This window comes from Leucopleurus acutus (assembly GCF_964270905.1).
Source record: "Leucopleurus acutus genome assembly, chromosome: 17".
In the NCBI taxonomy this organism is placed as follows: domain Eukaryota; kingdom Metazoa; phylum Chordata; class Mammalia; order Artiodactyla; family Delphinidae; genus Leucopleurus; species Leucopleurus acutus.
In genome coordinates, this window is record NC_139159.1 from 68765488 (window position 1) to 68789041 (window position 23554).

At 43.2% G+C, this 23554-nt stretch overlaps 1 protein-coding gene across 1 annotated transcript in view; it reads left to right on the forward strand.

Annotated features, from left to right (window-relative positions):
- The first annotated feature begins 18492 nt into the window (after positions 1-18492).
- Positions 18493-23554, forward strand: part of FAM91A1 (family with sequence similarity 91 member A1) — a 43100-nt gene continuing 38038 nt past the window's right edge. The window contains exon 1 of the mRNA XM_082858899.1: positions 18493-18793. Within this exon, the coding sequence (XP_082715025.1) occupies positions 18722-18793 (72 nt within the window). The 5' untranslated portion in view covers positions 18493-18721. The remainder of the gene's footprint in view (positions 18794-23554) is intronic.

Genomic DNA, 23554 nt, shown 5'->3' on the forward strand with positions numbered 1-23554 from the left:
TTGTGAGAATGGGAGGAGGAGGTGGAAATAGTAGCCCAGAGTGTTTTGAAGCCTGTCAGAGGCTGAGAATTAACTGGAGCCACCAAAAGGGGAGCAGAGCGCCCTTCCCTTGGAACCTTCTCTTCCGGTACAGCTTTCTGTGCATCCTCTTGGGTTGATCTGCCTGTGGTTGGCCACTGCCACCGGCACCTTCAACAGCTGCCCAGGTGCCCGCACAGCATCCCTCTCCTGATGGCTCCATCCTGTAGATTCTGCCCCTGTGAGCTCTGCCTCAGTGCTGACTGGTTGACAGGGCTCCATTGTCAGTGCTTCTCTGAAGATGAAACACCTTCGGTCTATACTGCAGAATTTCAGAACCCAGCACTCACTCATCAACACATATGTATCAGTCGCTAAGTGAGGAATGTAATAGTGCTGTGCTAGGCACCACGGGGCAGAAGAAAGGAAGGTAAAAGACGGAGTGGTTGCCCTCCTGGAACTTAACATTTATCTGCAGAGGATAGATATTAAAAAGTACAGTTGGAAGCCAAGATATAATTGAGGTAGTAAATGACTATCCCAAAGGGATGAGGAAGACTTCCTGGGGACATGAGCCTTACTCTGGGGGCTGTGATGTGGCAAGAATTTGAAAGGGGCGGGGGAAGGGCATGGGGGGACAGCATTGGTAGTGGTGAATGCTGTTTGGGGAATGATCAGGAGGCGACCAGGAGTGTGATATGTGGAGGGGACGGGGAGAGTTGAGGAGACCTTGGAAAGTTGATGTGGATGAGAATGGCTGCACTCGAATAGTAAGTAGCAAACGGAAAACTTGAAACCAAGGTTTCCAACGGGAGTGACTGGGACTCGGTGCCGACCTTTAGCAATAGGGCAACCAAGGAAGGAGCTACTCTAGCAGGGAAACGTGGAAGCCAAGGTTCCAGAAGACCCCCAAAGAGAGGAGTTCAGAGGGCAGTTGGAGGAAGAAGAGCTGGGCCTGGCTGAGAAGACAGGGACGGACGGAGCCAGGTCAGGGAGCCATCCACCCAGGGGGTGTTAGCGTCTTGAGATGTGCAGAGGCCGAGCACGGAGAAAGGGAATAGAAGGCTGAAGATGGGGCTCAGAAAGCATATTTGGTGGGTGGTAAAAAGAAAGAGGCATGGACATATATACACTACCAAACGTAAGGTAGATAGCTAGTGGGAAGCAGCCGCATAGCACAGGGAGATCAGCTCTGTGCTTTGTGACCGCCTGGAGGGGTGGGATAGGGAGGGTGGGAGGGAGGGAGACGCAAGAGGGAAGAGATAAGGGAACATATGTATATGTATAACTGATTCACTTTGTTATAAAGCAGAAACTAACACACCATTGTAAAGCAATTATACTCCAATAAAGATGTAAAAAAATAAAAATATTATATATAAAGAGCTGAGCATGATACCTGGAACCTAGTAAATGTTTAATAAATGTTAATTATTATTAAAAAAAAAAAGAAAGAGCCCATCAGAGAAGTCAGATGGTTCATCAGAAAAAGTGATAAAAAAGAAACGAGATAAAACAAATGCATGTGTAGCATCGTGGGAGGCAGGCTGTCTCTTCTAGGTCAGCCCTCACCCCACTGGACTGTCTTTATTTGTTTCTCTGTTTGCATGTTCTCGCCCTGGAATAGGGCAGCGAATATCTCCACTTCACCCTTCTATATCCAGAGCTTATATGGCACCTGTCATACATGGCACGTGGAAATAACGGCAGCTGACTTACAACAGGTATTTGGTGAGTGAGTGAGTGAGAGGAAGGAATTCCTTAGAAAGCTGTCTGTCACAGACCAGATTTTGTTATGACAAACCCCAAGGGATGGAAAAATTTCTTGAGCAGGAATTTAATTCGTTCAAATATTCCTTTAATAACTGGATGATTTGGCTGGAAATAGGTGTGGGGTGTGTGTGTGTGTGTGTGTGTGTGTGTGTGTGTCTGTGCATGTTTTTCTCACTTTAAACCAGTGCAGGTTAGAAAGGCTGGGATTCTCACCTACATACCCACAGATGAAGTATGTGCATGTGAGTGATTCTGTAATTCTTAAATTGTTTCCCATGACCGTTCTTGTAAGTGTGGAGAATTAGCGCATGCTAATCCACTACTTAGTTCATGAATGAAATAAATAATCTATTGAGTATCTACTACATGCCAGTGGCTCTGGGGGTTGGTGCTGACGAGACCAAGTCCCGGCCCTGGTGGAATTCACATTCTATTGGAGAAAACATAAAGACTAGACAGTGACACAAACAACATAGTTACAGACTGTGAAAAGTGTGAGGCTGTGAGGAAAGAAACAGGGTGACATGAAGGTGAACAGTTGGGGAGGCCACCTGTCAGGGAGCAGGAAGGAGAGGCAAGTAGGAGGAAGGGGCTGGGGGATGAGCCCTGAAGAACAGACACAGCGTTTGAAGGACAAAGGGAGGCGATTTCAGGCCAAAAGAGGTCTTGAGGTCAAAAGGCTCTGGTACCTTTGAATAACAGAGGAAAGATGTCCTGTGGCAGCTGGAGGGGAGGGTGGGGAGAGTGGGCTGAGTGCAGAGAAGGGAAAGCAGATCAGACCAAGCAGGGCCTCGAGGGCTGTGGTGAGGGATTTGGAATTTACTCGTAGAGAATTGCAAAATCGCTAAAGAATTTTAGACAAGAGAGCAGTGCGATCTGATTTAGTGTTTCAAAGATAGCCCTTGCTGTGTGTACGTGATGGATCCCAGGTAGGCAGAGCAGAAGAGATAGGTGAAGAGGCTTTTGCAGCTGAGCAGGTGAGCGATGGAGCTGGCCTGGATGCAAAGGTGGAGTTTCGAGGTGGGCTCAGATTTGGAGGTGGAGCCAAGAGGATTTGCTGATGGATTGGATGTGGGGACAGAGGGCAAAGGAAAATCAAAGATGTCTCTCCCAGATGTGAGGTGAGGAAGGCTGGGGTGGATTGAAGAGATCTCCCAGCAGGGCATCAAGATTTTGGGCTTTGGTCATGTTGAGTTTGAGATGCTTATTAGACACCCAGGTGGCGACGGCAGACTGGCAATTGGGGATGAATGATGCCTGGGTTAGAGAAAACTTTGGGAATCGTTGGCATGTATGAAGTCATAAGCAGGAGGGAGATTATTATTATTTTTAATTAATTAATTCAATTTAATTTTATTTATTTTTGGCTGTGTTGGGTCTTTGTTGCTGCGTGTGGGCTTTCTCTAGTTGTGGCGAGCCAGGGCTACTCTTCGTTGAGGTGCGCGGGCTTCTCATTGCAGTGGCTTCTCTTGTTGCGGAGCACGGGCTCTAGGCGTGTGGGCTTCAGTAGTTGTGGCGCACGGGCTCAGTAGCTGTGGCGCATGGGCTTAGTTGCTCCGCGGCATGTGGGATCTTCCCGGACCAGGGCTCGAACCCGTGTCCCCTGCATTGGCAGGCAGATTCTTAACCACTGCACCACCAGGGAAGACCCAGAGGAAGATTATTGATAGAGAGTGTGAAGAGAGAGAAAAGGAGAGAGAAGGAAAGAGAAATGAGGCCCAGGACTGAGCCTTACCTGTACCAATGGTCACCTGCTGGACAGAGAAAGAGCAGGAGGCAGAGAAGGAGCCGTGAGTTTGAGCAGAGGAGAACTGGAAGGATGTGGTGGCTAGAAAGGCAAGATAAGAGAGTGTTTCAAGAAAGAAAGCAGTTAACTATGCTGAGTACCCCTGGGAGTCATATGAAGCGAGCACAAGTATCAAAACTATATTTGATTGTAAACATTAACCTTGCAAATTTTCAGGAATATACATATCACATGAACAGAAGCAATCTTTTCTCAGATGGTTTTATTTTTTCATTACAAATTAATAAAAACTTTAATTGATTTAATGTTTTTAATTAGCAAGTATAATTTCATTTGTGTAAAGAGGTCTGATTAGAATCAGAGTTGGCCTGATCGCAGTGAGTTAGAGCAGGTGGCAGTGTACAACAAGGTCACGCAGGACATGTGGGTCTCCTTGGTCACCTCGGCCACGAGATGCTCCACACCATCCCGTGTCTCTGTAATTATCTGATGACCATACCCAAGTTCCTTCCTCCTTATAAAGTGCTTCCATTTTTATAATTCTAAAGCCAAGAGGGTTAGGCCAAGTACCTTGTAAAGTTCCTTCTGTTTTAAGATGACTTTGATTCTATGATTCCACCTAGGTCCATTTATGGAGACCTTTCTTATTAAAGTGTATTGGCACCAATGAAAGACTTTTTTCGTCGTCATTCCAAAAATTTGGCCAAGGCTAACATTGCCTGTGTCGATGTGCAAAAGAATATTTTTATTTCTGACTTTCATTTCATGATTCTGGGCAAAGCAGTGTCAGTAGCAAGATGCAAGATCCCCACTTTCAAACTCCTGTTACTTTTATGGCATCTTAAAGCCTGACTCATGTTATAAATTAAATTTTACTTTTTAAGGGTACACTATGACTACGATGCCTGAGATAAGAGTTCCAAGCCTTTTGAACTCCCCCGTATTTTGGCTCTATATTACTGGCTGACTTCAAGGCCTGAACTTTCTATAAAGAAGGTACATGTTGAAAGTTATTTGTTCTGAAGCCCTTTGCTTTCCCAAGGACCACAGCCTGTGTGGGCTCCTCTTAGCAGTCTGATTAAGCTTTATTTGATGAACTACACATGGCAAAAGGTAGACTAAGTCATGCAGTTCCATAAAAATCTTTTTTTTTTCAGCCTGCATTTCAGATCTCACGAATATTCCCAAACGATCTTTAAAGAAAGGCTGTAGCAAATTGTAATATAAGTCATGTATAGTGATAACAGATAAGTAATTAATACAACAGAAAGTTAAAAAATCACCTGCTGACCGATATGCCATTCAAAATGTAGTTGCCAAAAAGGTGAAGTGGTGAACTTTATGCATCACTTTTTAACAGATAACTAGGTTTCTTTATCTTTCCTGATAGTCAAGACTACTTTTAGAGATATGATTCCTAAAGTAATAAGTGGAATCAAGCATTACTAAGAGTTTAATTCATAATTTAGATACAGTGACTTATTTTATTTTCCATAATTTATGTTTTAAAATCCACCTTTTAATCCCACTCGTGTATTTATTAGCCCCTGGAGAAGAGAAAATTGAAAATTTTGCAGTTTACTTTTGGAGTACATGCTAAATGGCTAGAAAACATGAAGCCTTTTAAAGTATCAGTGAGTGAAGCGATCTAACCAGGTGCTATGTAGCCAGATGTCTAGTAAATAGCTGAGAAAAACAAACACACAAAGAATAATTATGTGCTAAGTGGATGCACAAAATGAGACGTGAAAAGAATTGCAAAAGGCACTTTTTACCCCCTAATAAATACAAAAATTCCATATGGGTGAGAACTCCTTTTCTATGTAAAAATGCTCATTTATTGTTGGTTCTGTGTCATCAGGGGAATTCTGGGGGTGGAGAGAAACTGGGGGCAAGTGTTTAAAACTAATTAGTACAATAGAGACCATTAAAAGGAACATTTTTATTTGGTTGAAAAAATACACAAAAACCTTCTTGTAGAAAAGTCAACTGCATTGTATAGGCGTGTGAACATCACTCAACATCAACAAGAGTAAAACCCCAGGTGCCTAATGGAAGATATTATATACACTGCAGATTGTTTTAATTTGGTGGCATTTTATCCAGAGCCACTACCCAAGGTAAGATTGTCCTGTGGTACCTGAAGAGAATCTAGATGCCTGAGAGGCCAGAGGGGGTGGGAGAGGCAGTGGGGGAGGTGTAGGAATGGAGAGCAAGGCCAGAAGCCCATACACCTTGGATTGCTAGGTGTGCTGGTTAATTCTGTGTCAACTTGACTGGGGAAAGGGATGCCCAGATAGCTGGTACAACATTATTCCTGGGTGTGTCTGTGAGGGTGTTTTAGGAAGAGATCAGTATTTAGTTCAGTAGACTGAGCAGAGAAGATCCGATCTCACCAATGTGGGCAGGCATCATCCAATCCTCCGGAGGCCCTAATAGAAGAAAAAAGGTGAAGGAAGAACCAATTCCTGCTCTCCTTCATCTCCTCCGGCCCTGGGATTTCGGAGCTCTTGGTTCTCAGGCCTTTGGACTCAGACTGAATTATACCACGGGCTTTCCCGCTTCTCTGCTTGCAGATGGCAGACTGTGGGACACCTTGGCCTCCGTAACTGTGTGAACCAATTCCTATAATAAATCTCCTCTTATATATAGTGATCCAATTTTTATAATAAATCTCCTCCTATATATAACTATCTATATATCCTACTGGTTCTGTTTCTCTGGAGAACCCTGACTAATACAACAAGGCCCGTTAAAGCTGCGGTATTGGGAATTCCCTGGCAGCCCACCGGTTAGGGCTCTGAGCTTTCACTGCTGAGGGCCCGGGTTTGATCCCTGGTCAGGGCACCAGGATCCCATAAGCTGCACAGCCAAAAAAATGGATTTTTGTATTTCAGCATGGTTATCACCCACCTCTGGGTTTCATTCCACTTGACAACCTCTAGATGTTTCACAGATATCTGCCGACCTAAACCAAACTCACCTCCCTCCCTCCTGTGTGCTGGGCAATATGTAAATGCTAAAGACGTAAGTGATAAGGATGCTATTGGTGTCATTGATTGTGTAATTGTTGAAAAAAGCACATACACATCATTTCATATGATGGGGAAGTGCCACGGGCGAGGCAGGCCCACTGTTAGATCTGTGTGCACGTGGCCACCCATTCTGGTGTGGGGACGTCACCAGCCCATGGCTCACATTTTGACCAATGGGAGGCTGAAGACAGGAAGGAGCTAAAATATGGCTCCCTCACCCCTCCTATCACCCAAGTAACTGCTTTGAGGTACAGCAGTTTCATACTGCATCTGAGAGGTGTCACACAGGACTTAGAAACCAACTGTGTTTTCTTGAGAAGTGGTGGCCTGCTTAGGAACGTAGTACCTTACATTTGTTTTTTGTCCTTTCCTGACTCCAATTATTTCCCCCTTACTCTTGCTGCCCTGGGATTATACCCCCTGATAAAGTGTTAAGAGGTAAGCTTTGTCTAGCTGTTTTCTAGAGAATTGGTACAAAGACATTGCTTTTTTAAAACGTTTGGAATATTATCCTGGTTCCTATTATGGGGTACCTAACCTAAGGTGGATGAGTGGGGGAGGAAGAAGTGGGAAAGGAAACCAGGAGAGGCTTCCAGGAGGAGGTGAGCCTTGAATAGGGTCTAGAAGGAAAAGGAGTCAGGCAAAGTGGGGCTGATAAAGGAAGATGAAACAACATGAACAAAATACAGACATGGAACTGTGTTGTATTCAGGGAATAAGGCTTCTGCGTAGAAGGCTAGTAGAAAATATGGAAGTCTTGAAGTCTTACTAATATTACAGTTATTATTACTGCTTAATAATATTAATAAGTGATACTACTACTTAATAATATTATTATTACTAATGATGTTTTTACTTAATATTATCAGCTACTTGAAGTCTTACAAATATTACAGGGGTATAGAGAGGCTGCTTTAACTTCTCTCTTCATTAACCCTTCCACTGAAGGCGAGATAAGAAGTGAGAGGATTTAGGAATACCCCGGCATTTACATATAGGTGGCCTGAGGACAGAAGCTGGCTCACAGGCACGTGCCCATCAATGATGCCCTACACGGTGCGTGTTTATTTGTGTGTTTGAATTGGTTGCCCATCAAGTCCACATAAAATTCAGAGTTCCTGTTTCTCTCAAAAAATCAGACCTGGTAGTACAGGGCTTCTATCTCCACAGGAAAACCAATGGCTGGAACCGAGCAGTAGATGCCCACGTTAGAAGAGGATATGAGACCTCAAGATTGCACCGTCCCCCCTACAACCTGACCTGGCTCGTGTTGCACATTTACTTGCCTTGGTCCCTCTAGCATTTGAGTTTGCAGTTCTGGGAATTCACTCGATACTGGGTAATCTCGGGTCAGCGAGAGAATCTCTGCCACCTCAGCCTCCCAGGGCTGCGTGCCACTATAGCCACTGAAGCTCATGGTGCTGAGACTGAGAAGATTGACACATGCCTGCTTCATTTGGTCAGCAGCTCCTGATTCACACTCTGGGCCGAGCACGTCTGATTGGTGAGGCTGAGGTCACGTGCTCATGCCTCGGCAGCAAAGGCAGCTGGGAAAGGGAATATTGGCATTTATAACTTCTTTGATGGGAGGTGGACTCTGCCTCCAGCAAGATTAATAAAATGTTTTGCTGTTGGGCAGCCAAATGAATGACAAAAGTCCATTAGAAAGGGGTTGGCTGTCTAACTGTGGCATGTTTACCAGTGGGGCACAGGACACATGAGATGATTTTATGTCAAACACAAAATCTTTGCTTTGATAGCATGGCATTATTTTATGTGCATTAGGAAGATATAGTTAAGGTATCGAACCTGCAAAGGACAGGAAAAGTTTATGAAGAGTGTGAAGTGTGGCAATTTAAAGACAAATCTTAAGTAAATAGTAGTTTAGATGATACTGGAAATAATAAAATTACTATTCAAATGATTGAATTTTTGGAAATTAGTCTAGATAAATGAAAACCTTTACATTTCTCTTTATGCCAAGTAATGATGATGATAATGATGATAAAATTAATACTAACAATACAAAATTTTACATTTATTTAGTGTTGTGGGCAAGACTGTGTTCTAAGAATTTTACATTTGTTTATTTACTTAAACATCACATTAACTTTACGAGATAGTTACTATTATTTCCCCATTTTACAGATAGGGACCTAAGGCCCAAAGGGGTTAAACGAGAGTTCACTCAATAAATAGTCAAGTGAGGATTTGAATTCATGCCACTACTTTCTACCTGACAACTGCATATATTAGGGTGGATTTAGATTCCTGTACAATGATTGCACCAAAAATCTGCAGAACTGATTTAGGATTTGGAGTCAGAAATTTGGGGGTGAATGCTTTTCGAGTACTCATTTTCGTGCCAAGGAGAGTTCTCAGCCTCGGCACTATTGATATTTTGAGCAGGTAATTCTTTTTTGTGTGTATGTGTGGGACTATCCTATGCATTTTAGGGCAGCCTTTCTGGCTTCTACCCACTGGATGCCAGTATATCTCCTCCAGTTGTGACAACCAAACATGTTTCCAGACATTGTCAAATGTCCCTTGGAGACAACATTGCCCCCAGTTGAGAACTCCTGGCCTAGAGAATTCTGAAGTCTCTCAGTGAGAAGCCCAGAAATAATTACCAGCAAGATTAAATGGTATGACTAAGCCGCTCTGGTATGCTTTCCGAGGTAGTCTTCCATAGTATCCTGTCATTACTCGTTAATAGCAGGCATGTCTCATTTCTCATATCAGAAATACACAGTACCAGCTTGTACCAGCTATTGGTTTTCAATGCAATATGTGGTGAATCTTTAACTTTGTGGTTTACTTATAAAATGAACAACCAGCTTCTCATTTTTCTAGAATCCAGTGGCTGTACACTTGGCAAGAAATGACAGGTGACCTCAGTCTCTTTAGATTTTTAAGCCAGTATATGTTTCTTTCCCTGACTTGGTGTTTGATCACATCAAGCATTTTTTTTTCTCCTTTTTTTTTTTTTTTTTTTGCGGGTGGTGTTCTATGTAAAAATAGGACAGATTATAAATTATGTCCATTCTCTATATTTGAATATGGTTGCTAGGATTTTCAATACAATGATCAATATTATGTTCATGATGTATTAATACATCATAAAACATTGAAGAGCTATGAAAGGACAAATCATCTCTCAGGTTGGGCTTTCTGGTCATTAAATCATTAACTTTTACTAGACACCAGAGTCTAGCAAGAGCATCACCTAATCCTTTTTATTTTAGTGTGCCCTGGCCTTCATGGCATCTCCCATACCATTCTTTGCCAGCCAAAACCTTCCCTCTAATCCCTTCAGATCTATCTGAGTATTAAAGTCCAACAAAAAAGTCACCTCCTTCACGATTGCTTCCAGAAGTCAGAATCAGAAGAACCACTTCTTTCCACTGGCCCCACTTATCATCTTGTACCCATCCTTGTATTCCTCTTTCTATTGCATCGAATTAAGTGAGGGACTAGCTCTCCAGTGCAGCCTTGCTCCTTATCTTTTCTGTGCAGAAAATAAGTCTTAGCTCCGATTAAAGCTGGCCGTTGTTTGGGGGTTGAGGATGTTCGTACACGACCATTCACATTGACAAATAATATTATAGCTGCTTTATTTTTGAAGGTGGATCTGTTTGTCCTCACACTCTCACCCCACAGGGTAGTGTGTGTGCAGGGGGTGGGGCCTTAAATCTACCAGTTAAGACACTCTTCTTTAAACAAATTAAAGTAGAGTTGATTTATAATAGTGTTAATTTCAGGTATACATTACTCTTAATTCGGTCTCTTCCTGTTTTAAATACAGCCATCTCATTGGGGCAAGGTTTCTACTCAGCTATGATCCACCTTGAAGATTTCATCTTTCTCACCTGTTTCTCCTCAAGATATGCCAGTGGGAACTAAAATAAACTAATTCAGAAAACTGTTTCTCAACAAAGCCTGGCTTTCAAGACTACTGTCTTAGACTCAAAAATCCTATTTTTTTATTTCAAAAGATGAACCTTGGCTTTGTCTTTCTCTGTAATAATCCTTATCTGCTCAAAGGCAAGTGGATGATACTGGCTTTTTAATTAATTTTTCCTGACTTTTGCTTTCCTGGGCTTACCTTTTACCAGGTACATGATTCAGTTGGCTTTTAATATCCTTTAAAAATGATAGAAAGAAAGAAAAAGAAAGAAAGAAAGAAAGAAAGAAAGAAAGAGAGAGAGAGAGGGAGGGAGGGAGGGAGGGAGGGAGGGAGAAAGATAGAAATTGCTGTGCATTAAGGCTATACAAATTATAAAAAGATATGGTCACTAATGACATTGAATTCAATCTTTGCAAATTCTAAAAGAAAGAGAATTTGCTTCTGTAAAGTGAGAGAACAAATGCTTACGTAGACCTGGGCCAAGAAAGCCAATTTCCATTTTCCTGGAATCATTTGTAATGGGAGCCAAGACAATATCCTGTCTCTCACTGAGATCTCATTTACAGAGGTCATGAAACAGTCCTATTATACTTCATTTAATCCTTGATCACAGATTATACTAGTAGACAAACTCGTATTTCTTTTTTTTTTTTTTGCGGTACGTGGGCCTCTCACTGTTGTGGCCTCTCCCGCCGCGGAGCACAGGCTCCAGACGCGCAGGCTCAGCGGTCATGGCTCACGGGCCCAGCCGCTCCGCGGCATGTGGGATCTTCCCGGACCGGGGCACGAACCCGTGTCTCCTGCATCGGCAGGCGGACTCTCAACCACTGCGCCACCAGGGAAGCCCAAAACTCGTATTTCTTATTGGACAGTTAGATTACCTGTTGCTAAATGTGTAAAGTTTGAGTGACACAATGTAGAAGGAAACAAAAAATATTTCATTTCAGCCAGTTCTAAGCCACTGTGACAATACACCCAAATAAGCTAAAAAGATCTGAGATGGACCCATACCATATGTGTAACACAAACTCAGATAATTTCCATATTAGTCCAATAGCATGTAATTCTTCATTTACCTCATGGCTTTCCCAACAAGGGGTAGAGAAATTACTTCTTCAGTCTACACCAGTGTTGAATAGATGCCTGCTTATTTCTCGTACAGAAAAGTCTAGATTGGGGGGATTATTTTGAATATGAAAAAAGTTATATTATAGTTGGCCATGTACTTATTGACCTGTAGAGTTAGAATGGACAGTAGAAGTCATCTTTGTTAACCTCATCATTTTACAAATTCATTTCAGCAAGTGCTCATTGAGTACCTGAGGCCCAAAGAGGCCTGAGAAGTGGTTGTCAACACTGTGCTTTGAGTCACCTGGGAATATTTTAAAAACATGCATTACCTGGGCTCCAACTGAAGAATTCTGATATAATTGCTCTGGTGTGAGGTTTGGATGTTGGTAAGTTTAAAAAACTTCTCAGGTGATTCTCATGCTCCTAGAACTACCCTCTTCCCCCAGTAAAAGAAAATGGCATTACAATTTTTATTCTGTATCTTATCCACTTACTTAAATTAACTGATTTGATGAGGTAAAGGGGGAGAAATGAGAGAAACTCTCCAGATGCCTCCTCACTTCTCTGGCCTTTCATAACCTTGTCCCTTTTACCTCTATAGTTATTTTTCCAGCTAGTCCAACCTCTTTTTAAAAAATTAAGTTGCATACCTACTGTAGAATTCACAAATCCTATTCCCTCAAAATGTGATTTTACTCCCCATCATGGATATTGTGAAAATATTTTCAGTTAAGGATAAACCATGCCTGTAGCTGACTGACTTATCCTGTCTACCAGAGCTACCAAGGAGCTCTGCTCCAAAACTCGAGGCTCAATGGTGACCTTGAGATGGTACAAACCTCAGCTGGACCACTGCTCAGCAGTCCTAACTCCCTCAGTTTCCAAGGAAGTATTTGTTGCTATCAGATACTGGAGACAAGTTAGAGAAAGAATTTCAAGGACTTTGAGGCTTGAGAGAATGGTGTGGATAAAAGTCAATAGTCAGAAATGAGGAAGTGTAGAACTTAGGTTGTAGGTATAGAAATGTTGTGTGAGATCAGCCCCTAGTGGGCACTGTAACGATTACAATTGTTCAGGCTTTGTGTTGAGGTGACGTGGCTTGCTGTTGGAACAGTATTCATTGCCACGTAGACCACAAGTGTTCTAAACACAGACTGACTTCAGATGGCAGAAATATAACATTCTCTTTATTATATAAATATATAATATTCATATTTCCCAGGCTATATGGCAAAGGATCTCTCAGCTTCTCTCTAAAACAGACAGCTCTTAAGTTGTTTTCTATCACTTGTAGAAGAAAATCCTAGAAACTCCCTAATGTAGAGGACAATGGTCCCATATGATCGTGCTTCTTCCCACCTCTCCATTCTCACCTCCTGATTCTTCAGTGTTCCATTCACAGTGTCAGGATGAGAAAGTTTTCAGGTGGAGATGGAGGAAAAGCATTCCAGACAGGGGTATTCTGTATGCAAAGACCCAAAGGGATTAAGGAGTGTGGCACATTTAGGGAATTCTAAATGTCTTGGTATTTCTGTAGTCTATAATGTGAGTGAGAATGGACGGCTGGGCCTTCCAGTCTAGCGTTCATTTCCTTCAGTTTGGACAGAGACAAGGTTAGAGAAATATTTCTCTACCCTGAGATAAAGTACAAGTGAGATGGGTTTTGCAACTGACAACTTCTTAACAGAGGTAGGGGTGGTGGAGAACGTGGCCCTGAGAAAGCCCACGTTCTGTCTAATCCGGGTAGCCTGTCCTCAGCTCCACTGACTGGTGTGGGGAAGGGTGTCCAATGCTGTGGGATTTCCCACATTTTCAAGAAGATCCCCAGATCTGGATTTTTAGGAGAATTCTGCTCCCTATGCAACATCTATTCATTCATTCAATACTATGTGTTGTTCTAAGCCTGAGGCCAAGGCTGAGAACAAAGCAGACAGAAGTTCCTACATTTGGGGTGCTTCACGTCTGATAGGGGAGACAAATAATTTTAAAACTAAGTAAATTATTAAATATATTAGATGGTAATAAGTGTTATAAAGAAAAGTAATGTAGGGGAGGTGGCTGAGAAGGACTGGAGATGTTTTAAATAACGTGGTTGGGGAAGGCTTAATCAAGAAGGTGACATGGAAGAGTTCGGATGTCACATAACTGATTCACTCATTCAATACATTCAATGGCATTTATTGAGCACTTACTATGTGTGAGGCATGATTCTAGGTACTGGGGATAGACTGATGACGAGACAAAGTTCTTTCTTCCATGGAGATTGTATTTTTGCTGGGAGACAGATAATAAACAAGAAATCAAGCAGGATAATGTCCATTAGTGATTCTTTGCAACAAAGAAAATAAACCAAGATAATGTGTTGCAGAGAGGTGGGGGAGAAGTGGCTAGGTCGGACAGAGAATTTGGCGAAGGCCACTCTAAGTGACAACGGGTGGAGTGAAGGGAGCCTGCTTTGCAAAGGTCTGGGGAAAGGCATTCGAAGCCAAGGGAACAGCAAGGGCAAAAGCCGTGAGGTGATAACAAGCTAGGTCATGGTGCTGAGCATCAGGGGTGATGCCTTGGTTCGTGGAACAGAGCAAAGCACATTCAGGAGGTAAAACCATGGCCAAGGTCAGGCCCAGGCAAAACTGTGAAACAAAATGTTCGCAGTGACTTCCTCTTTCTTCTCTCTAGACACCCCTTCCTCCTCTACAGGTCCTTCCTTGGCCTCATTTAATTCCCAAGCTCTTTCTCTTTCAAACTTCCTCTCAGAAAAAGATGCGATAGCTTGTACATACTAAAAAATGATAAGGCTAAAAAGCTATTTTTCCTCCTAAGGGTATTTATACTTCAACTACAATGGTTTAATTATGAAATTTGATTTAATTATGAAATATGAATTTGACCAGCTGTTTGGGTGTTGGAGTATTTGATTGTTGTGGGAGTATATTAATTTCCTATGGATGCGGTAACAGATTACTGCAAATTTAGTGCCTAAAACAACACAAATTTATTATCCTAGAGTTCTGGAGATCAGAAGTCCAAAATGAGTTGGCAGGGTTATGATCTTTTGGGGAGCTTTGGGGGAGAATCTGTTTTCCTTTTCCAGATCCAAGAAGCTGCCCATGTTCTTTGCCCTGGGGCCCTGTGTCTCTTCAACCTCTGCTTCAATTGTCCCGTCTCCGTCTCTGACTGACTTTCCTGCCTCCCTCTCCTAAGACCCCTGTGATTACATTGAGCCCACTCAGATAATCCAGGATATACCCCTATCTCAAGATCCTTCACTTACTCACACCAGCAAAGACCCTTCTGCCATATCAGGCAGCATATTCTCAGGTTCCAGGGAATGAGAATGGGGACATCTTTGGGGACTATTATTCTATTTACCACAGGGAGTGATATTCTGGAGTTTGTGAAATTAGTCCACCAGATAGCGCCCTACTTCCGGGTTGTTTCTGCTCCTTACTTTTGTTGGAATTGTGGGAATGAAATGGTTCTGTAGTCTTTCTGAAGGGCAGCTGCTCAAGACAACTGAGTAATTTTCCTTAGTCCAAGTTGGTAAAGCCAGATAAGATGGAATCTCATTGCACTTGTATTTCTGAACACACTGTTTACCCATAAGGTTAATTTGAATGGTAGCTTCTGGAATCGGGTTTCTAACACTCTGCAGTTTCTGACCTCTCTGGAATTTGAATAGCAAAGGTCTACGGAAGCAGAAATAGTAGGGGGTCTGAGTCAAGGACCTAAAAGAATGGACATTATCTTTACCAGAAAGGCTCTATGATGTAATGAGTGCTACATGTGGAGCCCAATGAGTTGTTTTTGCTTCCTGGTGTTTTTTTTATTATTATTAATTAATTTATTTTTATATTTATTTTTGGCTGTGTTGGGTCTTCGTTTCTGTGGTAGGGCTTTCTCTAGTTGCGGCGAGTGGGGGCCACTCTTCATCGTGGTGCGCGGGCCTCTCACTGTCACAGCCTCTCTTGTTGCAGAGCACAGGCTCCGGACGCGCAGGCTCAGCGGCCATGGCTCACGGGCTCAGTTGCTCCGCGGCATGTGGGATCTTCCCAGACCAGGGCTCGAACCCCTGTACCCTGCATTGACAGGCAGATCCTCAACCACTGCGCTTCCAGGGAAGCCCTGCTTCCTGGTGTTTGAGGGAGCAGTCCTGTTCCTGAACTTCCCAGCATAGGGGTCTTTGAGCCCTGTAGATTAACCTATGGTCTCTCTGAACTGCTTTGTTTCCCGTCTCTCAAAGACTGGCGCCTTGGGGGAAATGAGGCAGATCAGTATTTTAATTAGCACCTGTGTTTCATAAGCCAAGCTCTGTCATCAGTTCCTACTTAGAAGGCCTTGATGTTTGGATTTTTCCCATACGTAGCTTTGACCCATTACCATTTCCTCCTTCAAATTTCTTTCTCAGCTACTTGCTGCATTAGGATCTTTTCTGTACTAATCTTTCCTATTCTACTTACTGAGTTAGATTCTTTTCTTTTGATGGTCAAGTTTCCAAAGGTCCGTGTCTTATTGATTTAGCAGGTGTAAGTTCACTTCCACCATCCCCTGTCTACTTCTATAGTTTTTGATGTGTCTATAGTCAATATTTGTTGATAAATAAAAAAGATGAATTTAGCAGGTGCTCATGTTTGCTATAATTCCCTAAACAATGGTTTACAAAGATTTAAAAATTATGTTGACTTTAATTTTCATTGTGACATTGCATTAAATCAAAGTTAGACTTTGGAAGAATATGAGTTCTTCTACACTTAATTATTCAAAAAAATATTGTTGAGGGGGATTTATGTTGTTGACTTTAAATGAACATTATCTGAACTGGAACAACAGGCAGAACAGTTCAGTGAGAGCCTGAATCAAGGAATTGAAAGGATGGCTCTGGCAGGAGAGAGTCTTAGGCTCCAGTTTGGCGCTGTCTCTACCACCTGTATGATCTTATGAGTAAGTCAGGCAGCCCTGCCAAGCCTCGGTTTCCTCCTCTGTTAAACTGGGATGTTAAGAGTGGGATTCTTTCATAAGGTTGTGAGAAATAACCTGTTGTAAGTCAAGGGCTTAATACATAGCAGGCAGGCAATCAATACTTGTTGAATAAACATCTCATGGTCAGAGTTCTTTTAATTTTAGCTATGATGTCGAGGGTCTGTAGTCATAGGAGTCAAAGCATTTAGTTATGGGCTCTTATAGTTGGATAACACGAGTCCAATATATCTATGCAAGGGCAGCGTGGGTCATATTTGTTTCAACCCATTAGCGATAATAAGGTCTCTGCCATGCGTCAGGCTGCTGCTGAGCTGTGCCCTAGGTGTCATAAAAAGTTCTAAGTATACATCTGTCAGGTGTGGAATAAAATATTTAAAACCATTGTTTTCTTTTTAACATTTATTTATTTTCCTTGTTTTCTTGGCTGTGTCGGGTCGTATTTGCGGTACACGGGATCTTCGTCGAGGTGTGCGGGATCTTTTGTCGTGGCGCTCGGGCTTCTCTCTAGTTGTGGAGTGCGGCTTTATCTTTCTAGTTGTGGCACAAGGGCTCCAGGGCGCATGGGCTCTCTCGTTGAGGAGTGCGAGCTCAGCAGTTGTGGTGCGGGGGCTTCGTTGCCCCGCAGCATGCGGGACCTTAGTTCCCCAGGACCAGGAATTGTCCCCTGCATTGGAAGGCGGATTCTTTACCGCTGGACCACCAGGGAAGGCCCTTAAAACAATGGTTTAAAACTGAAACAGATACTGTGGTTGCTTGCCAGTAACAAGGGTCATGGGTTTGCTAAGCCAGTGTAACAAATTCTGGAAGAAAGTGTCCCCAAAGACCTTCTCACTAGAACTGAAATTAAGAGTGTCTTAATTTCTGCCTTTAAAAAGTGGCTCCGGAGCCATCTGTAAGGAGCAGAACAGTAACAGGCTGCATGCAAGAATCTTATCTCCTAGATTACTTCTGGACCTCCCCCACGTCAGCACCGGCTGTTTACCATTTCAACTCCCTGAATCCCTACATTTTAAGAATTTGGACCTTTGTGGGAATTCCCTGGCTGTCCAATGGTTAGGACTCTGCGCTTGCAGAGGGCCAGGGGGTTCAATCCCTGGTGGGGGAACTAAGATCCCGCCAACCGGGTCGCAACAAAACAAGAATGTGGAGCTCTGAAGGAGAGCCCAACTGTTCCTCTTCCATAAGATGTAGCAGCTATCAGGAGGGGATGAAGCATCGCTAGACCTTCACTCCACTGGGGGGAAAGCTCTGACTTACACATTTCCTTCACGAGCCTGGACCCCTTCCACCTGGCCTCGGTTCGGGGTTGGCTCTTAAGAGCCCCCGGGACCTCACCGTTCTTGCCCTTTTTTTTTTTGCGGTACGCGGGCCTCTCACTGCTGTGGCCTCTCCCGTTGCGGAGCACAGGCTCCAGACGCGCAGGCTCAGCGGCCATGGCTCACGGGCCTAGACGCGCAGGCTCAGCGGCCATGGCTCACGGGCCTAGCCGCTCCGCGGCACGTGGGATCTTCCCGGACCGGGGCACGAACCCATGTGCCCTGCATCGGCAGGCGGACTCTCAACCACTGCGCCACCAGGGAAACCCTCTTGCCCGTTTTTAAGTCAACTATGGCCCCCTTCCCAAGTCGCTGCTTCTTGGCCGGCCCTCCCCCAGCGCCTGTAACCGCCTGCTCCAGGACCACCCGGGCTCGCATTTGGGGGAAAGTGGGTCATCCAGCAATGGCAGTACAAACCCAATTAATTCATCCAGAGACTGACAGAAGGACACGGAGCGCTCGAGCAAGGCACGATTACCCGGGTCCCTGCCGGCTCTACCTCCCTGTCCCTCCCCTCAGCTTGCAGGGGGCGGGCATGAAGGCTGGTCCCAGGCTCCGCCCCCGGCCTCGGCCCCCCCCCGGCCTCGCGCCGGCGGGCGGAAGTGACGCACGCCCGAAGCCATTTCCGGCGGGCCGAAACTAGGAAGAAACTTGGAGCAGCCGAGGCGTCCGGTTCCCTGTCTCCTCTGCTCCCGTGCCCCGTGGCCCGGGCCGCACCGACCTGTCGGGAGCCCAGGCCATGGGGCAGCCCGGGCCGTCCGCAGTGTGAGGCGTGGGGCCTCCCGCGGGCTCCTCGGACGGGCTACGGGCGGGCAGGCGGGAGGCGTCGTTCCAGCTGCGGTCCTGGCCGCCGCCGCCCTCCCGGGCTCCCGGCATCATGAACATAGACGTGGAGTTCCACATCCGGCACAACTACCCCTGGAGCAAGCTGCCGGCCAACGTGAGGCAGGTATGGAACCTGGGGCCGGGGTCCCGCCCCGCCGTCACCTGCTCGCCGAGCCCGCGGGGCCGAGGCTGGCGCCTCTGGGCTGGCTCCCGGCCTTCCCCCGCCCAGGGTCTTGAGATAACCTACCCGCAGCCCGCGGGTGAGGAGGGGACGGTCCTGGGGCCACAGGGGCAGGATGGGGCCGTTTCGAAATGGGATGGAATGGTGTCCAGTGGACTCGCTTGCCGCCTTCGCACGCAGACTCCCTTCAACCGGGCACTGCGCTAGGCACCTTCGAAACAAATTTAAAACACGGCTCTTGACCTCCAGAACTGCGGGATGGTGGGAAAGGGACGAGAAACAAATGAATCCGTTACAGGCTGGTAGCAGCTCACACGAACCTGCATGATGGTATATGCGAGCGCGTAGAGGAAGGCGTCAGAAATCGTCCAGGGAGTGTCAAGACGTTGTGTAGGGGAGGCATTTAAATTGGGCCTTAAAGGACGAATAAGAGATAGATAAGAGGGATTCAAGATTTTCCAGCGAGAGGGAAAGTTATTTTAAGAAGCTTGGACGAGTGAAAGCGTTCTTTGAGAGTAGTGAGCGACCTCCTCCATCACCGGAATCCGGAGGTGTAGGTGTATTGGTGTGTTTGGCAGTGGGGCTTGGTGAGTGCGTGGGGAGTGGTAGCGGTCAGGGCCGGATTTTAAAGGACTTTCGGACTTCGTTTTGTTGGACTTCAGTCTGTCAACAAGATGAGTTTATTAGAGATGTTGCAACGAGAGAGCGACAGGAGGTTTTTGTCCAAGAGGTAGTTCTCAAATGTTTGAGTGTTATTTTTACTCAGTTGTTTTACAGATATTTATTGAACACCTACTATGTGCTATGCCTTGTTTTAGGTGCGGGTTATTTGCAACAGTCAGCACGGGAAAGCCCTGTCTTCATGGAGCTTACGTTTCAGTAAAGAAAGACAGTTAACAAATAAATGAATAAATACATAATATGGTGAGCGGTGGTAAAAATTATGAAGAAGTGATATGTGCTGTATAGAAGGCACTTTTTCTCTCTGGTCATAGATGGACCTTCAAGTTCCCGCCATGTTGCTTGGTTGAGAGTGAAGTTCTGTTTTCCATTGGTGCTGGACACTGGCATATTTGGAAAGTTTGGGTTGTTGGTGGTGATGGTATAAGGATTATTACTTTGCCTCCTCTCCCAGCTTGGGGTCTTAGTTCCAGGAAATGAGTAATTTAAGGTTCTGGCGGTGCATTGTGTGGCAGAGAAAATGCTTTCACTTCAAGATACCAAAAATACAAGGAAGTGGAAAGATAAATTTAAGGAACTCAGAATTCTTGGGTGGCAGTGGCTGCCCATGTGACGTTAATCTTGAATGGGAGGAAGAAAGCTCTAAATCTGAAAGACTAAGTTTCTCTTGTTAAGCTTGAATGAGGGCTTTGATGGGCACTTTTTGTTTTTAGGGTTTTGTGGCATATGGCAAGACAGCTGGAAGAACCAACAATCCTTTGTTTCCATGTTTTCTCTACTCTTCGTTTCACAAAAATAAATGTAACATAATAGAAGAAAGATGGATGATTCAGTTATGTCCAACAGAAATAATTGATCTTAATTAGTATTGGGAAAAGGCTTTTTTTTGAATTTTAGAATTTTATTTATTTTTTTATACAGCAGGTTCTTATTATCTATTTTGTACATATGACAGAAACCTTTCCAAACCTTAGTCATGACTATTAAAAATAATCTCAGAACAGTGTTATACTTAAGCACAAGCATGACATTAAATTAAAACTTTTTTTCGTGAGATCACTTACAAGAATTGGTGTTTTAGCTTAGGATAAGCTTTCGCTTGTAGAAGGTGTTGCGAAACCCATCTGTACAAATTACTTCATGGATTTTCTCTAGCCTTGCTCTTTTTCCCTAGGTCTACCTTGGATTAGGACATCAGCTTTCTGTCTGGTGTCTAGCACTCAGAAAAGTACCTTCCTATCCATTCTTCATACTATACTGTGGTGAGGTTTCTAAAATGCAAACCCAGTCCTATTTCTATTTGTCTCCATAGATTACATGTTGCTTCTTTTTGAATTGAGATGTTAACTCCTCTAGAAAGGTTTTTCTGACCTATCTCTGGAGTAGTTGACCCTCAGGTGTGCTGCCCCAGCACTGTATTTCTCACCCATAGCACTTACCCCACTATGTTGTATTTTCTGGTTACATTACTTGTTTTTGCTTTTGTATTTTGAGCACCTATCTCTTAGTTGGCTTTTAGTAAATACTTTTGCAGTGAAGGAGTGATAGTATCAGTCTGAGATTTTTTTCCAGAAGCTAAAGCTTAGTCAGTTTAAAAGTGGGGAATAGTCCTTGTGTGGAAAGAATTTGGTTTTTGGTGTTACAGATACTAAGTACTTTGATAAGAGTTTCTGGTAAGTTTTGATGAGTTTAATTTGAAAGTGACTCATATTTCCCAGTTTTGAAAGCTGGTGGAAGGTGATTCAGATTTTTTTTGAAAAAATATTTGAAAAAATAGTTTTTATATAAATGAGATGAAAATTTTTACATGGTGTGAGCTATACTAGACTTTCAGAAATACATTAAAAAGTTTTGGATCAGGCCATTATTTCAGGATCTTTCTATGTAGTTTACCAGTATTCATTGTTCAAAACAATTCATAGTTTCATTTGAAGGGAAATTTTATGATGAGGTTCCAAGGAGGGTCAATTAAAAAAAACTATTGTGTATTTTGGGGGAGGTGGTGCGCATTGGGGTTTGTAGGAGCAAAAGCTTTAGAAAGAATTCTTTATGCTTTTAGCATCATCTGATCCACAGTGGGTGTTTTACAGCCGGTTTCTATGTCACTCCGTCAGTTTTAGTTCCTTTTATCTGCAGCCCAGCTTCATTTGTTAGACCTGGTAGGAATTTCTACAGGGTCTGCACTGTCTCCCAGTAAAATGACCTTTCTTTCGTTGCCTCCTGTAGTGGCAGCAGTGTTTTAAAATGTGGATGGTGGGAAATTGGGGTGGGCGTGGAAGAGAAGCCAAAGAATCTTTGTGAACAAAGCAATTATATTTTATGTACAAGGGTAGTGAAGAATAAAATCAGCTGTTAATGCAGTTTTTAGTTACTTGTGTGTCTGCACATGTATCGATCAGGACCAGTCATTACTTAATGATAGCGCAAAGACTTAGATGTTTAGTAGATACTGTATTCTCTAATTAACTTATAAATAATGGGGACCTTATATTTTGTGTAAGTGGCTTGATTTACACTTTTTATCCTGGAGTTACTGGGAACAGAGTTTTAAAGGGAGAAAACGGTTGTAAGTTAGAATAAATTAAGGGACTTATTTTGAAACAGAAGAGTAAATCCTCAAGTTTGGAAGTTGCTGAGATTTTAGCAAATTGTCCGCTGTGTGAGTGAGTGTGTGTGTTCTCTGTTCCTTGAGAAAGAGACTTTTATTTGGCAGTAGAGCTAGAGGAGATCCTTTAAAATTTTACAGAAAGCCTAATATTTTGAATCCCCTAAATATCTTCAATACTGGCCCTGGTTTTGGTGCTACATAAAAGATAGGAGAGCAGTATCTCTACAATGAACTTTACTCCTAACTTCTTGTAATGTTAAAATGGATGAAAATAATGTCAGCACATAACATTTCAGCAGTAGTGTGGCTTATGGTTCAACCTGTGATAGATCAATTAATCTAGATGCAGGAAGAAAGATTTTTACTTTTCTCACGTTATGTCCCTTTTTTCTTAAAATGCTACCCACCAGTAGTTCCAGTTGTGTGCCAGTTTATTTAGATGTGAGTTTCATCTGTTTTGTGAAGATGGCCTTAAGTGAAAGTATGTGCATGGACATTTACCTTGGCTTTCAGAAACCTATGAGTGAGAAGTATAATAACTGAGTCCTCTGTTCCTTCTGTCATTAATCTCTTAAGATGTCTTATTTTATAGTGTGTTGGAAAGATCATAGCTAGTAATTAGAAGGGGGATAGCAGTCGTATATTAAATTAAGTTTATGGTCTCACATTGAATATCATGTTAACTATAATCAGACAGACTTATTCTTTGCTTTCATGAGAACCCAATTTTGGACTTAAAACACTAAATTCACAGCTAGAAAGCGTTTTGCTCACTAAAAAATATATCGGAAATTCTAAAATTGTCATAAGTGTTTTCTGATGAGGCCATAAGATGACGTTTTTAAGAAATAATCGTATTTAGAGGTATTTTTTAAGTGTACATTCTCCAGGAATCTTAATTTTTAATAATCATAGCCCTCAACTGTAAGTAGTCATCAGAGGGGGATCTGTCCTTAGTGGCCATTCTTAAATTTAAATAAATGTAGGTGCAAGAATCTATCCATCTACACAAATTGGAGACGGTCAAGAAGGAAATCTTTTGATGATGGCCATTCTGACCTGTGTGAGATGATGTCTCATTGTAGTTTTGATTTGCAATTCTCTAATGATTAATGATGTTGAGTATTCTTTCATGTGCTTGTTGGCAATCTGTATATCTTCTTTGGAGAAGTGTCTACGTAGGTCTTCTGCCCATTTTTGGATTGGGTTGTTTGTTTTTTTGATATTGAGCTGCATGAGCTGCTTGTAAATTTTAGAGGTTAATCCTTTGTCAGTTGCTTCATTTGCAAATATTTTCTCCCATTCTGAGGGTTGTCTTTTGGTCTTGTTTATGGTTTCCTTTGCTGTGCAAAAGCTTTGAAGTTTCATTAGGTCCCATTTGTTTATTTTTGTTTTTATTTCCATTTCTCTAGAGG